At 40.0% G+C, this 16,402-nt stretch overlaps 1 protein-coding gene across 1 annotated transcript in view; it reads right to left on the bottom strand.

Moving 5' to 3' along the window:
* Nucleotides 1-1,385: 1,385 nt before the first annotated feature.
* cacna1ab (calcium channel, voltage-dependent, P/Q type, alpha 1A subunit, b) overlaps nt 1,386-16,402 on the bottom strand; it is a 149,880-nt gene continuing 134,863 nt past the window's right edge. The window contains exons 42-52 of the mRNA XM_016239385.1: nt 15,796-15,901; nt 15,372-15,479; nt 13,553-13,656; nt 11,322-11,428; nt 9,935-10,076; nt 8,633-8,752; nt 6,934-6,951; nt 6,244-6,279; nt 4,856-5,078; nt 4,194-4,426; nt 1,386-2,967 (exon numbers count right to left, since the gene is read on the bottom strand). Coding sequence (XP_016094871.1) covers nt 2,311-2,967; nt 4,194-4,426; nt 4,856-5,078; nt 6,244-6,279; nt 6,934-6,951; nt 8,633-8,752; nt 9,935-10,076; nt 11,322-11,428; nt 13,553-13,656; nt 15,372-15,479; nt 15,796-15,901 — 1,854 coding nt within the window. The 3' untranslated portion in view covers nt 1,386-2,310. The remainder of the gene's footprint in view (nt 2,968-4,193; nt 4,427-4,855; nt 5,079-6,243; nt 6,280-6,933; nt 6,952-8,632; nt 8,753-9,934; nt 10,077-11,321; nt 11,429-13,552; nt 13,657-15,371; nt 15,480-15,795; nt 15,902-16,402) is intronic.

The following is a 16,402-nucleotide window of genomic DNA, read 5'->3' as shown; positions in this document are numbered from 1 at the left end:
ATGGCATATTTCATAAACATTTGGTCTTTTCTGATGTTTTGAGATGGTCCGATGGGTGGGGGTCAGCTGGACGGGTTCAGTGACAGTAGGAGAGGCTGAATAGGCCGCACCTCTACACCCCTGTGAGATATATGTTTGGCTGTATTGTTGTATCCTGAGCAGAAGGGGGGAAGGGTCTCAGATTGAGCAGGCAGCCAAAGACATAACAAGCTGCCCATGGCAGGGAACAGGAAGGCAGGGTGGAAGAATCTTTTCCAGTTACTTGATCAAAGGCTACCCAGGTCAAAATTCTCAAAAAACTCCTTTCGGAAAAAAAAGTCAAAGGCAAGCTTCGACAGACCTGCTACGTCACCTGTCGGGGGACAGTTCTGCAAAATAGAAAGTTCTGCAAGCGCCCTCTGGCAACCGTATTTTCATAAGGGATCGTTTGTCCATAGTCTAGCCTGGCTTAAGCTGTGCAACAGCACCACAACATGGACAAAGAGTAAACAACAGCATTCATCGCCCAAAATACTAACTTGCACTAACTCTACATTAGCTGTGAAATAATTCAAGGGGTTTAAAACTGACCCTCAATAAAACAGTTTCTTCAGACCACACTGTTGTGTGACCATCTTTTTCTGTCGAGAAATAAATATGGAATGGACCCTGAATTTGTCTGAAAAACTCTGACACAAAAACTGCCCGAAGGTATCCTGAATGCTCCAACTCTCTCTTTTGAAACATTCATGAGCTCTGACCCGAACTATTCACTACAGATAGGAATATTCTACTCAGCTGAGGTCACAAGTACATAAACTTCAGGATGCTATCAGGGGCACATCCTTATAGACTTCAGTCTGTGGTGAATAGAATGAAAATAAACTTAAACAAGATGGCCACAACAGACAAAACCCTCGAAAACAAGACAACAAAGTCACATGACCACCTCTATCTTCATCAGCATCACCGTCATCTTCATCAATTGCATTAAGATAGTTTTCATTATAAAACTATTGTTATTGACAATAGCAAATGAAGCCCTCAGAAAGGAGAACGTCTCTCACCCCGTTTCTCTCTCTGTTCGCAGCCATGGCCGACAGAGCCGTAATGAGGGAGGTTTCACCCTTCAGGCTCGTTTTTAGTGCAATCCAAAGTAATAATAAACAGTGCAGAACATCATCTGGGATCCTCAGATGGATATAACATAGAAAACACCACCTATAAACTCCATCTGCACATAAAGATCTGTAGACATGGCAAGAGCAACAGGGAGAAAACGAGAGAAAGAACTTCCAACTGAACGGAAAAAAGAGAGCTATCACCCCCCCTACCCACAGTAAATCTTCTGTCTGTTAAATGTATTTATATATATTTATATATATATATATATATATTTTAAATCAATCATGCAAGTTTCCATCAGATTTTAGTCCAAAAATATCAAAGAAAGCTGAGCAAATGCAACAGAATAACCAAGCTCCAAATGTTCAAAAAGAAGATGTAATCAACTGAAGACATTCTGAAGAGGAAATGGTCTTTCCGTCCCTCCCTCTTCTGCCATTTAGTTTTTTTCCCGCTGTCTTATCCTTGTCAGGACCGAGTGGCAGTTAGTGGGTGGGGTTTCAGTGTGCCACGCCCACTCGCCTCCTCACGCCTGCGCTGAGTCCTTTCATATGCCACGCCTCTCTGACAGTAAACCCCTACCCCAGGTGATGAGGTCACTCAGCATCTTGAGTTGGTAACAGTAAACGCAGATGATAAAACTCATCAATATTGGCCAGCACATGGGGCTGGTTTTGCAGTAGGTAGAGCTCTCGTTCACAAGAGCACTTACTTTTTCTTCAACAATGTCTATTTTTTCCTTCTCTTTTTATTTTTTGGGTCTTTTTAAGAGGCATAGATATGAGGGGGAAAATGGGTTCTGGCTTCATTTTCAAAATTCTTTTTTTTTCTGATCGACAGAGGATGTTGCTCATTTTTCCCATCGGTCAAGAAGAAATCGGTCTTACTCAGTCTGGTGTGGAGCATTTAAACACAACGACTCTGATCTTTAAAGTTCAGTCCATAAACGCAACCACTCCATTTGTCGCTCATACGCTCCCATTCCTTTGCGTGCTGAGCAGCATGGGAAACGTAGTCCAGAGAACAGGAGAAAGCATTAGAGAGAGAGAGAGTAGGGGAGCTGTATGTGCTGCTCCAATGTTCAGAGTCTCACAATGGGCCATTCGCCCTGTTTGCATTTCCCCTTCTGCCCCCCTCTCTCCCTGCTGCGGTGCATAAACATCTTGGTTTAAGTCCAGTGGCGCCCCCTCCTGGTCACCCTGCGCACTAACACCAATCATCCTCGTCCGTCTCGCTATATTGTTCGTGCAACCCCTTCCGGGGCCCACGGCCATGGGGTGGCCGGTGTGGGCCTGGGTGGGGGCCACGCCGGTGCGGGGAGGGCGAGGAGGAACGGTAGCCGTTAGGCATACGGCGTGGGTGCGAGGGAGGCCCGTGAAGAGCAGTCCTTGGCAATCGGGGATGCGGGTGTGAATGAGGGTGGGGGTTGCCCTGTGATAGACTCTGCTCGTAGGCAGGCGGCTCATGGTGCCGCTCGTACTCATAGTCCCGATCGTAGAAAGGTCCGTCGCCCTCTAGGCTGTCAGATGGCGGACCCCAGCGGCCGTGACGTGGGGACCTGGGCGATGCATGCCTGGGGGAGCGCGGGGAGGCGTGCTGGGGTGAGCCGTGATGGGGCGAGGCGTGGCGGGAGGGTGGACGATGGTAGGGCGGTTCGTGACCTGATGGAGAGAATTGTTGCGGGGAAGGGGAACGGAGTCTACCCTGGCCCGGGGAGCCGTACGGAGGCTTGCGGACGGCAGGGGAGTAGGTGACATGAGGACGCGGTGTAGACGGTGTCTGGGGCAACTGCCGACGGCCACGCCGGGGGGTGCTGGTCCCCGACGTCGAGGGAACGGGGCTTCCACTCACAGAACTACTGCCCTACATGAAAATTAAAACAAGGCAAATAAAAAAACACCACAAAATTAACGTCAAACAAAAGAGGAGCACACACCGGCAAGAGGAGGAGGTGGAGGAGGAAGAGGAGAGATAGACAAGGGAGAGTAAGTGCGAGAAAGAGAGAGAGAATAAAGGTGTGTGGAAACAACAACATCAATAAAACCAGAAAGAAACAAACCGGCAATGAGGCAAAACAGCAGACACAGAGAAGCCACAAGTCACATCGAGAAAAATGGACAGAAACCACAGTGATAAAAGAAGATAAACAAAAGAATAACACAAAAAAAGAGAAACTGATTTCAGTAAGCAGTCATGATAAGGTCACAGGTGTACATATGCTGTCTGGTTACAGTCTTCCCACGTGGACCCACACCTGTGTACTCCAGATATCTTTCATCCCTCAGGCTCCTCATTGCAGGTTACTGTAAAGATCTAAACCATGGACTTATGCACATAAATGTCTACTTGTGCTGAATAAAGTGAATAAAGGATTGCTTTAAAATGATGTTCAAGGGTTTACTCTTTTGTAATGATCACATCATGAAATATGTTATAAACAATTTTAATAAAAAGTTTGATTGGTGATGTTTCTGCCTCTGTCAGTACTCAAACTTTAGGTCTGAAATATTTTTTTAATGTGTTAAACAGCACATATGAATAGCAGAAGTTAATGTTATTTTTACTAGACCTAAAAAAATTGTTCAACATATTATATAAAAATACTCTAGCTTTCAGAGTGCAAAACCTTCTCCAGTCCAAAAAAGACTATCTACTGAAAATAAACTGCAACACCTCATTTCAGAATAGTACATGATCGCCCACAAATGTTGTGCTATTGTTTTGTTTGGCTTCGTATAGCTTCTTAGTCATCTTAAGGATCTCAATATAAGGAAACAGTGAAAGTATATATATATATTATTGCTTATTTTATATGTGAAGAAATCAGGATAACAGAAGCAATAATCATAACAAAGGCTTTTTCAAGCAGCAAAAAATAGCCAGAGAAAAGGTGGGAAATGTTTGGGTTAAAGTAAATCACACTGTTATTGGAGTAAGAAACCTTGATTAAAATTATAAGTGGAGATCAGGGAAAGAAAAACATTTAATCTGACATAACCCTTTTACGTACTATTGTGAGGAAATTCAAAAAAATAATGCTGAATATGTGCATAATATTAAAGTGGTATTTCAGTGAGTGTCTGCCCCACCTGTCTATGCCCTCTCCCCTCACTCGGTGAGCGGGACCAGTGGCGATCAGATCTGTCGTGTGGATGGCGGTGGTAGTCACGCTCATGACTGCACCGCTCCTTATCCACCGAGCTGTGGTGGTGATGATGATGATGGTGGTGGCGACGGTCTTTTGCACGACCCCGTTCTCGTTCTCTCTCTTTAGGTGGGAGGTCACCTGACTGTGTAGTGGTGCTAAGATCCGTGCCCAGACCTGACAAAGCCAACACAGAAATGAAATGAGATAGCAGTAGAGAGGAACATCAAACCCAGTTGCTGTCTAAGTGAGGATGGATTATGAAGGGGTTTCGAATGACATGATGGTGAGTAAAAAAATTTTAAATTTTTTTTTAATGGTGACACTTTATTTATTCTTTTTGTTGACTATAAGTAACTACATGTCAACTAATTGATTGTTAGGGGGTCAGTAGAATAAGTTGACATGTACTTGTAAAGTTAGTTATACATCAAAATAAAGTGTTAGCAGATATTGAGAAGACAGTCTACTCGTACTCTAATGACTGGTAGTTGACATGTAGTTGCAAAGTTACATATAGTTGTCTAAAGTGGACTATCAAAATAAAGTGTTACTGTGACACAGTTGTTTCTCATAATATGTACAGAACTTATTAATTTTAAAAACCTGTGTCTGCATCTGTATAGCGGGCAAGGGATCTCTCTGAGGTGCGGTGACTGCGGTCTCTCTCCCGATCTCGATCTCGTTGTCTTCTTTGCGGACCATGTCGGTGACCCTCTTCTGACACCACCCGTTCCAAAGAGTAATCGTCCAATCGCACGCCTCGACCTGAACGTCCGTGGACCAATGAGGATGTAGAACGGCGCATTGGACTTGTGTCTGTGATGGTCTACAGAAAAGAAATGAAAGACAGTTTATAAAACCAAAAGTTTATATTGATGTGTGTTTTTTCATAGAGCAGCTTGATCATATGCAGTGGTATGAGTGCATTTGTGTGCGTGATTGAAAACATTTGAATATAATTCGGTTAACAGTAACACTCAGCCCATTCCACGCCCACAGAGAAAACCAAGGCACAGGTATATCTGTCATGCTCAGTGAAGACAGAAAGAGAAATAGTACAGAGAGAGAATAACAGACAGACAGATACAAAGATTCACAGACAGACAGACAGACAGACAGATAGATAGATAGATAGATAGATCATGCCTTACATGCCTCCTAATTAATGCTGTTCAGTTGCTTTGTCACAATCTGTATTGTTAAAAGCGTTATATAAATAAAGGTGACTTGACTTGACTTGACTTACATGCACTGCAGCTTTTCTAATTCAAGCGGACCCATTAAATACTCGTTGTCTTTCTCTGCCTTAGCTAAACACACACCACCCAATCCAGCAAAATAAAGTTAAGCACATTTGTCCATGCACACACCCGGAGACATGATGGTCAACATGACAATCTATAACATGTGCGGACGCACAAAGACAGACTTGGGCACATATCGCTCTCCTGCTCTAAACATGATCTGAAAACTGAAATAACACTTCATGCTTTTCTTTTCACTCACACACATAATGATTTATGCCATGTGCCTTATTGAAACATGCTAACAACATTTCATGTTTGAAATCCATGCGTTAAGAACTACGAGACAGCAAAAGCTCCCCATGTTCCCAGCACCAGAAATACAGAGATAAGATACAGGCGCACACACACACACACACACACACACACACACACACACACACACACACACACACACACACACACACACACACACACACACAGGGATACAGGGCTGCAGGACAGGAAAAAGGCATAGAGAGAGAAAGGTACAGTGACAAACAGAATATACAGAGGGAAAACAGGAAAAGAGGGTGAATAACAAGAAGGATGGCATGAAATAAAGAGTTCAGTGTAACATCAAGACATAAAGAGAGACGCGGACTCCTACAACAGACAAAAAGCGCAAGAGCGAGAGAGAGAGAGAGAGAGAACGAGGGAGAGCATGGAGAAGATAGAGAGAGGCAGGAAGCCAGAGATGGTACATACACTGAGGTTACTTCCTCGCGGCCTGTGTCTCCGTCGCTGTCGAACAGCAGACAGACGGTGCGCAGAACAGGACACACACATGAGACCACAGGGACGATACACACAGAGCACAGCATAGAAAGTGTGAGAGGAAAAAAGAGAGAGGGGAAGATAAAGGAAGTACAGAGGAAATGGAACAAGGAAGGAAGAAAGAAGGGAAAAGGCGAGTAGGAAACCAAGGGGACCAGAGATATGATGACATAAAAATGGAGACAAATTCAATGTGCAGAAAATGAAAAGAAGAAAAAGGGAAGGAGGAAACCATGAGACATTATGGGTAAAACAGGCAAATAAATTAATAACCATGTTTGGTTGTGCAAAATAACATGAAGTTTAAAAGTAAAAAATACAAAATAAAAAGGGTAACCATAAACCCATTAAAAGGAAGAACAGACAAGACCAAAACAAATAAATAAATAAAAAACAAAATGAAGAAAGAAGGAAATAAGTAAAAATAAAAATGAGAGCACAATAAACAAGTAAAGTGGAAAAGTAGAGAAGGGAGAAATAGTGATGCCCATTTTAATTTGGAGAGAGCACAGAAACACATTGACAGGAAGGGTTTGGGGGGAGGGGGGGGGGAAGGAAAGAGAAAAAAGACAAAAATTGAGCGAGTGTAGAGGAAGATAGGAAGCACACTAACACACTTACCGCAGCAGAACGCACACTCTGTGGGGCAGAGCAGTGTTAGACAAGAGTGAGTCACAAGAACAAGAACCACATCTACGTTACAGCTTTACATGACACACACAAGCACAGACTTTGGATCCTCACACTTCCTGGTATGTACTGTACACACCACACTTCCAACACACAAGTGAACCTATATTGATTCTAGCAGACTGTTAATAGTTTGTGAGGTTTCTATGTTTAGCTCACCTTTAAACACACACACACACACACACACACACACACACACACGACTCTCTCACACTTATCTTATACACACTTGGACAAATTGCTAAACCCAGACACATCTCCAGAGGAGAGTCAACCAAGAGATCATGGGGATTATTTATGTCAGGGTGAGATATGCTCTGTGTGTGTGTGTGTGTGTGTACATTTATGCATTATAGCATAATTGTATTAAATGCATAATTTCTTCTATGTGATGTGTTGTGGGTGAATGCTTGCGGAATTTAATGTTGTGAGCGTGTTACTGCCTCCAGAGGTTGATTTGTGGTAGTGTTTCAAAAGTATGAATGATGAATGAATGAATGAACGAATGAGGGGATTTATATAGCACTTTATGCAGTGCTTATGTGCATACTTAATTTATTTTTTATTTTTTTGCATGTAAGGGATGCGTCTTAAATTTAGTCAACAGTTAAATGGATTATGAAATGTTTTCTTAAATTATAAGTTGCATTTAAAAATAATTTAGTAAAGTATTTTTTAAATGTTTCACTTAACTAACATTTTAAATATTAAACATGTTTAAATATACTACTATATTTTCACCAAAGACACATTAATCAAAAGTGACAGTAAAGACATTTTTAATGTTTTCTGTTTCAAATAAAGCCTGTTCTTTCTATTTATCAAAAAACAAAGTATTATGGTTTCCACAAAAATATTATATATAATAAAAATATAATAATCTATATCAAGCACAACTGTTTTAAATTTTATATTTTTCAGAATCATTTCTGAAGCATCATGTGACACTGAAGACTTATCTAATCAGTTTGGATCTATATATTCTGTAATTATGCACAAACAGGCTGTTTTCTCATGAGTCAACCTACTTCTGTCTCTACCTCAAATCCAGCTCTGGCAGCAGCACACTTCAGACACACCAAGGTTTTCCTGAAAGTGAGCTAGGTGTTGAGGATGATGATGCAGAGAACTCTCTCTCTCTCTCTCTCTCTCTCTCTCTCTCTCTCTCTCTCTCTCTCCCCCCCCCCCCCCCCCGGGAAGACACTTCTCCTTTTTCCAGTTCTGGCCAATTTGGATGGGTCCCAGCAAGAGACAGATTACACAAAATAGCATATCAAACACAATCAATCTTCAACCCCTGGAAGCCATCACTCTCACTATGAATAATTACTGTTGTGCGACACTCACACTCACACTCACACTCACACTCTCACACACACACACGCATGTAAGTGAAGGTCAGGGTGTGAGCCACTTATCCATGAGCCCTTTGACAAAGACATGCTAACATTTATTGACTTGTTAGCATGACAGCACACCAAACTTTTGAAGTTTGGTCCCCCCAACTGAAGCTGTCAAAGGCTGTTAGCTGGATAACTGACTGAGGATGGATATTGGAATGGATGATAACAAATAAAAGATGGAAAGACAAAATGGGTGAATGGATGGATGAAAGGATGAAGGTGCTCACTTGGTTGTCTGCTGAGAGGCGTGGCATGGAGATGGTCCGCCCATGCCCTTCCATTGGGTGATAGGGCTCAGTGTCCGAGTAACCGTCCCCAACAGGCCCAATCTCTCTCATTTCTACCGTCTGCAAAACAGATCAACAGCATGTGGGCCGTGCTGATGCCCGCTTCACCGGCCTACGGCTCTATCGGGTGGGATAAACCAGTAGAGGGCAATATCATGCGCAAAAGTGCATTTCAGCTGAAGATTAGCACACTTGAGCTAGTCATTAGCCATTACCAAATGATGCATATCACTAACTGAGTGGAATAAAAGAACAGGTGCACACTAGTCTCTGACTATCAGCTCACATCGCGGCTTATTCCAGCCAAGAATAAAAAATTTAATAAAATAAAAAATAGCTGTTGTTCTGCTTTATATATTTGATTTTTGTCTTTACAAATTCAAAATCCCAAATTAAATATGACCTAACTCCAACACAAAATCTGATAATCTTTCAATTATCCAATTTTTCTGTGTAATTTTAGGTTTAGGGGTTGTAAATTAATGGAAAAACAAATTAATATTACAAATTTAGCATAACTTGTTTTGCATAAATACCCAAAGTGGTGAAATAAAACATATATGTGATTTGAGGTTTGGCCTAAAATTTCACAGTACTGGCTGGATCGCGTCAGGTCACAGCTTTTGTTTACCGATCTCTTGTAGGCTGAAACTAGGTGCACACTGACTCTGTCTGATTGCCCACTACTGGTTTAAGTACTTTCCAACATGCTTGTTAAGCCTAAAGCTGTTTATTCAGCATCTCCTTTGCTAGTGCAGGGAAACATCAGGGTTGGATGACTGCTGAGCTACAGAGAAGAGTCACACTGAAGAAGAGATGAGTCTGGAGGGGGTTTGGTACGATCCAGCAGACAGTGAGGAAGCAGGCAAGCAGTGAAACATCCCTGCAGTCTGGCAGAGGTGGGAGGGTCTATACAAACGCTCTACGATGGTCAGTGAAGTTCAGAATGATATATCAGACAGATAAAGAGGTAAGCTACAGACCGACAGAGACAGAAGAGATAGAAAGAGTGATAATATGAATGAGAAGTGTGTCCAAAAGCAGCGAAAAAGGGATGATGGCTGGGAAGACAGTGATTGGCTCAAGCACACAGTTCTTTCAATACCAAAGGCTGAGAGAAGCTGATATAGTCACGGCCACTTTGGCGGGTTTCAAGTGTCCGAGTCAACTCCTGCTAAAATTTTAAATTCAGATCTAAACAAGACAAAATCGCCTTTCTGATCTGAGGTTCTCCGATATTACCTGTGGACTGTGGCGGCTGTCGTGATGGTCTTCAGGATATGGTCTGTCAGGGTTCCAGTTTTCCGGAACAGGCTTCTGGAACATTTCCTGGGCTCGTGACGTCACCCACGACTGGCTCTCGATCATTCCACCCTCCAGAGGCCTGAACCAGAGAAAGATGTTGACTGGTTAATTCATTTACTCAGTCACACACACACTTGCGTACAAAATGCCTTTTGCAGACAAAAATATTACAGAAACACAATTACAAATGTATATAAGTATATACTGCAGAATTAATACAAAAGCAGATAGATATATATCGAAGATTTGAAACGTAATGTGAGAGACAGCTGAGAGAAGGTAAAACAAAGAAAGAGCAGAAGTGCAGCCTATAAGGAGAAGAAAGTCAAAAGCTAAGCAGTGAAAGAAGAGACAAAGAGCACCAGTTGAAACAGGTGAATCTCACAAAACCTCTCAGGTTCAGGTAATATTTTACCCCAAATTTAAAAGGAAAAATAAGAAAATATATTTTGCACACAGTTAATAATTTTGACATTGTTTTCATGCCAGTTAAGCACATTTAATGACAGACTTTCATTACTATGAAAAATACATGTGAAAAAATACACATACATACAGTGGGTACGGAAAGTATTCAGACCCCCTTAAATTTTTCACTCTTTGTTATATTGCAGCCATTTGCTAAAATCATTTAAGTTAATTTTTTTTCCTCATTAATGTACACACAGCACCCCATATTGACAGAAAAACACAGAATTGTTGACATTTTTGCAGATTTATTAAAAAAGAAAAACTGAAATAACACATGGTCCTAAGTATTCAGACCCTTTGCTCAGTATTTAGTAGAAGCACCCTTTTGATCGAATACAGCCATGAGTCTTTTTGGGTACATATATTATTTAAATTGTTGAATGTTTATACATAATGGCAGTATTTGTTGTGCTGTCTGTAACGTACTCTTTTATAACATTTAGAATTTTGTACTTAAAATTTTTTTTTATTATTACTTTTTAACAACAAAAAAATTGCATTTCAGGCATTTTATTTTATTTGATACATTTTTTACAATTAATTTTATAAAACGATTCTAATTTATAATTGATTTTTTAGAAAATAATTGGCTTTAAAAATGGTTAGCAAAATGTCTGTATTTATTAAAGCAATTCTGAGGAAAATGTGCTTAATTCTCATGAACAATGTCACAATGAAATGGTACATAAATAGGCTTAATTTTTCATTAATGCAACAAACAATGTTTTAATATTTAATTTTGCCTTTGGGATGAAATATGACCTGGATATGATTTCATGAGACTGACTCAGACAGATTAAGCTTAAGGCTAATAAAAACATCACTTGCATAAAAAGATCAAGATGCTACTCACAGGCTGTTGACAGGTTCCTGCGGCAACTCGGGGAGACCGTTCACCCCCTGTCCCCCTTCCTGGTTCGGGGATGGCTCCAAGCGCTGAAACATTAATGGCGTTCGGTTCTGTGTGAGATACGAACATGGCCTGCAGCTGGGATCAGACACACTCATGGGATATGGGGAAACAAACACAAGCCACCGTGCATTACACAGGTGGTGGGGTATCAGACAGCAGAGATCCCCCAGAGGGCATCATGGGAAATGGAGTCCTCCTGTGCCCTCACCAACCTGAATGGAGTCCTCCATTGGGGCTGTGCTGTCTAGGTAGGTACTGATGGGTCAAAGCATTTCCATCCAACCCACCGGAAGATATGGGTGGTAGTAACAATTTGGGCATGCTACAGTGAAGATCTGAGGTTCATACTTGCAGAACTACATGTTGTGGGTGGGTGAAACTTAAACTATGAACACTAGAAATCTCAGAGACTGTGGTAGCCCAAAGGTTACACCAAGAACCTCCCCTCAACATCCATTAATGAAATATTTGGCTAAACAAACGGTGTCCACATGGAGGGAGAAAAGATTCCATCTTAGTGAAACTGATAAATCAACCTCACCAATCAACAAATGGAGGAAGACAAGACAAAACAGACAGAGAAAATTACACAAAACAAAAAAGAACAAGAGATTGACAGTGGATCCAACAAGTCAAAAAGGATGGAAACAAGGAGGAAAGATCAAAAAGAATTAGTTAAAATGCAAACAAGTTGACAGACATAGATATAGAGACATCAGGGATGGATATAGAGAGTGAGACAGCCACAAAAGCGCAGCTGATGTTGAGAGGAAGGCGCTGAGGTACAGGTGCGATCAAGTGAAGAACGACAGGTAAAGAGACAGACAGGGAATCAGGTGAGGCAAGACACAAACATAGATTTAGACCATTCCCAGATGCCGGCAGAGTGTCCATGCTTTTTGTGGTAGATATATGAAGGCACCAAGTATTACTAAATTGAAAATGCAGGCAGAAACAATGGACACTGTGCCTGTACAGGATGGGAACTTTTCTTGGGAAGGGGGCAGGAGTGACGCTGACAAAAGGCCATGTTGTATCATTCATCATTGCATATACCCTTATTAATTACTGCATGTGTTTTTAAGCATGCTCTAACTCTGTAAATGAAATGTGAAATGAAATAAGTGTCTATAATCAGTGTTATTTTTTCCATGCCATAAAAGCACTAAAATATCAAAGAATTTGTATGTACATCTTTTAACCCATTGTGCTCCATGTGGGAAGTGAAATACACTACTGTTTAAAACTTTGGGATCGGCAAGATTACAAAAAAAAAAAGATTAATATTGTTATTCAGCAAGAATACATTAAATTGATCAAAAGTGACAGCAGACAGCAAAGACATTAAAATGTTACAAAAGCTTTCTATTTCAAATAAATACTTTTTTTTATTCATCAAATAGTCCTAAAAAATTATTAAATATTAAGCAGCAAAACTGTTTTCAACATTGATAATACTGAGCACTAAATCAGCATACCAGAATGATTTATGACTGGAGAAATGACTGGTGAAAATTCAGCTTTATCATAACATGAATAAATAGCATTTTAAAATATATTAAAATAGAAAAGTTATTTTAAAATGTAATACTATTTCACAATGCTACTATTTTTACTGTATTTTTGATCAAACAAATGCAGCCTTGCTGAGCATAAAAGACTTAAAAATAACAGAAAAAAATCTTACCTAGGCCAAACTTTTGAACAGTAGTGTACATCCTATATTTAATAAGCACTAATATCAGCATAAAACAGAGAGAAGGAGACATTGGCTGTGCCTGAAACTGCAGGCAGCTGCTTAACTGCCTAGTCTGTGAATAGTTTGGTTTTCAACTATGTATTTTTATGCCTATTTTGGAATATCTCATAAAAATGCTATAAGAAAGCACCAAATGCAAACAAACTTTTCAAAATGAGCATAAAAACAGAAATGTTTCTCCTAAAAATTTATATTTGTATTAATATTTTTAATTAGTTTCAGACATAGCCAATAAGTCAGAAGGTAACAGATTTAAGATTGTTGTGTGGACAGGCTGTTACCACTGTCGATTAGCAAAGCTAATCAGCTGCAAACTTGACTAATTAGACTACATGCTTTGTTGGGATAAGAGTTGCAAAAGGTTGAGAAAGGAGAGCAGACTTGGCATTTGTTTGTTTGTCTGAAGTTGTACCTGCTCCTCACGAAGCGCCTGCAGCTTTTTGGCCTTGCTCTGCCGGTAGTACTCCATAATCATCATGGCGGCGTAGATTTTGCCTACTGTCAGGTCTGTCGCTGCTGAAAGGATGAAAAAGTTACCCTGCACAATTAGACCGGGGTGGAATGGGACCCTGAGCCAAGAGGGGAATGGGAGTTGGAGGCAAGGCATGCCACAAACACAAAGGTCTAGTCCCTCAGACCCAGTCACAAGAAACCTCAATGGGAATGAACCAACAGAAGTTCTTCATAGTCCAGAATGAGTCTTAATCTGGGACTGAGAATCTAGACAACAGGTACACAACAAATTACAAGACAAATTTCACAAATTCAGCTGATCTAGTCTCTTAAATCACAGTTATACAAGTATGAATGTCATTGCATAGACAACAAAATATCACTAACTAATTGTACTTTTCTTAGGCATATTTGCAGTGACATTTAACCAACTTTTGTCAACTTTTTGTAAAATATTTTGCTTTCGTTAAAATAAATGCCACCTGGTATGCGGCTACCAAATGCAATGACATTCAAAACATTTTAGTATGGCTTAAGTGCCCAAATATATTCTGGTGCCACTGTATATACAGCAACATATATACACATCTAATAAACATTTTACACAACAGACACTAGACAAAGTACACTGACAAATACAAAATGCCACAGAGCTGATAGTCTTTTCACAGTCAGATCCTCATTAATTAAAGCCTCTTATTTTTCTCAAGTACCTTATTTAGCTTCATATTTCTAGCCTATATTGAATTCCTACAAAGACTCAAGCCAGTTCACTATGGACAGATGCCACGAATGAGGCAACAATATCAGAACACTATTTAGGATTACACTATTTTGTGAGGAGCTCAAATTTTTCATCAAAACTCTGCAGTGGTATCCAGAGTTTGAACGAGACACAAAACATAAATTTGAAAAACTTTGAGCTGCCATAAATGACAAAAAGAAACCCCTTTAAATAAAACACTTTCTTATTAGGACAATTTCATAGTAAAATTGGCTTGAAACCCCCCAGGGATCAACAATAAACTTTAAAAATAACTCTAAAACATGCTGAAATTTCAAATTAAACAGAAAACATGCTAAAGGAAAGAACACAAATGTATTTCAGCTACTTGTCATAGATCATATACACAGATTTCAATATATTCTGGTCATCTTACTAAAATGTAAAGTCTCTAACATCTGTAATCATCCTCAGATATGAGTTAATAACTCGGGGTACACTGTTTTAAGGCTCTGTGGTTTGGAGGTTAAGCCCAGCTTAGTGCTTTACACATGCTGGAGTGAAAAGACTTCTATAGAGAATCCATCTATAGCGAGGCACCCCCTGATAACAGACAAAGGAAGAGGGAGAAAAGGATAGAGGTTGGAGAAATGGAGGATACGTAGTTTAAAAGTGGATGAACAATTATTTAAAAGGTCTAAATGAGGATGGCAAAAAGGATGTATACCGTTTTAAATACTCCAAAACAAACTACTCAAGTCAAGTTGAGAGTCAGATGTAAACAGAAACAAGGTCTTATAAGCAATAAATCATATAGTTAGGAAACAGGATGGTTTTAAATAGTATTAATATAGTAAGGCATGGTATTGTATTGCTGATCTAATGAACAGTGTAAGACATGCGTCATGTGGGGATGGGGGAAGGATTAGTTAAAGGTTTTGAAAGTGTTGCCTGATCAGAGGGTGCTGAGCGGTGTGGGCTGACAGAAGCTGTCCTCTGATGAATTGGTGATCTTTGATTAGTTTTTTCCCTTACAAACCAATCTGCAACTTACACTTGTGTGGTGTTACCAGCAGATCCAGGTTCTTCTGGGAGAGATTTGGCCAAATCGCCATCATTTCCTTACGGAGCTCCGCGTCCATCTGGTGTTTGTCTGCGCCTCCTGTAAACGTGTGATGTCAGAGCAGGGTACATACACACACATACGCATGCACATATGTATAGACAAACAAAATATGCCAATATAACAAAAGCTCCAATCCAATATTAATAAAATATCACAAAAACAAATGTGTAATTCTTTTTTCCACAAAAAGAAATGTAAAAAAAAATTTTTTTTTAATGATTTTTAGCTATCCATATTTATTATCTATACATTTAATGATACATATGACCTTTTATTTAGTTCTTACTTTTAGTAAAATAAAAGATAGATAGAAAGGAAGTAAGAAAAAAGAAAGAGGGATGTCGTTCTGTACCCTTAGCGATTTTGATGTCCAGAGCTGTGCGTATCAAAGCCATCAGAGTGGAGTTGAAATGCACCGTGTTGTCATCTGCAACAGGTAGGTCCATGCGAAGCAGTCTCTGTGAAGAGCCAATCAGAGGGGATGAGGGCGGGGCTGTGTAAGTTAAACCTCCAATCAGATGCTTTTGGTGGACTAATAAAAGGCTTGGGGAGCTCAGCAGTTTGTAGCCAAAGAATAAATTACTGGCCACACAATTTTCAGGAGATTACGTTTTTAAATAGGTCATTTGATTGCAGGTTTGACTGTAGATTTTTTAAAATTAAATTATTTTATTTATTTTTTTGATGTAGTGGTTGTGTACAAACAATGCATCATGTAATTACTTTATGGTGATACTAAAACAAACACACAAAAAGGGATATACGGAAAGATTAATTTGGCCTCTGTGAGAGCAGTTTTCTTAGACTGACAAATAACTGACCAACAATATGCAACCTTATAATGTTTGAATGAACCATTCACACAGTTCATAGAACATATACAGAACATACACATCAATTATGTGACTTAATTGGAGCCCTCACAGATAACAGGAGCAGTACCACAGGGGGTGAAGTCA

The sequence above is a fragment of the Sinocyclocheilus grahami genome, unplaced genomic scaffold (assembly GCF_001515645.1).
Source record: "Sinocyclocheilus grahami isolate Dianchi unplaced genomic scaffold, SAMN03320097.WGS_v1.1 scaffold20.1, whole genome shotgun sequence".
Lineage (NCBI taxonomy): Eukaryota > Metazoa > Chordata > Actinopteri > Cypriniformes > Cyprinidae > Sinocyclocheilus > Sinocyclocheilus grahami.
Note: the sequence above shows the minus strand (reverse complement) of the source record. Positions and strands in the feature narration are given on the sequence as shown.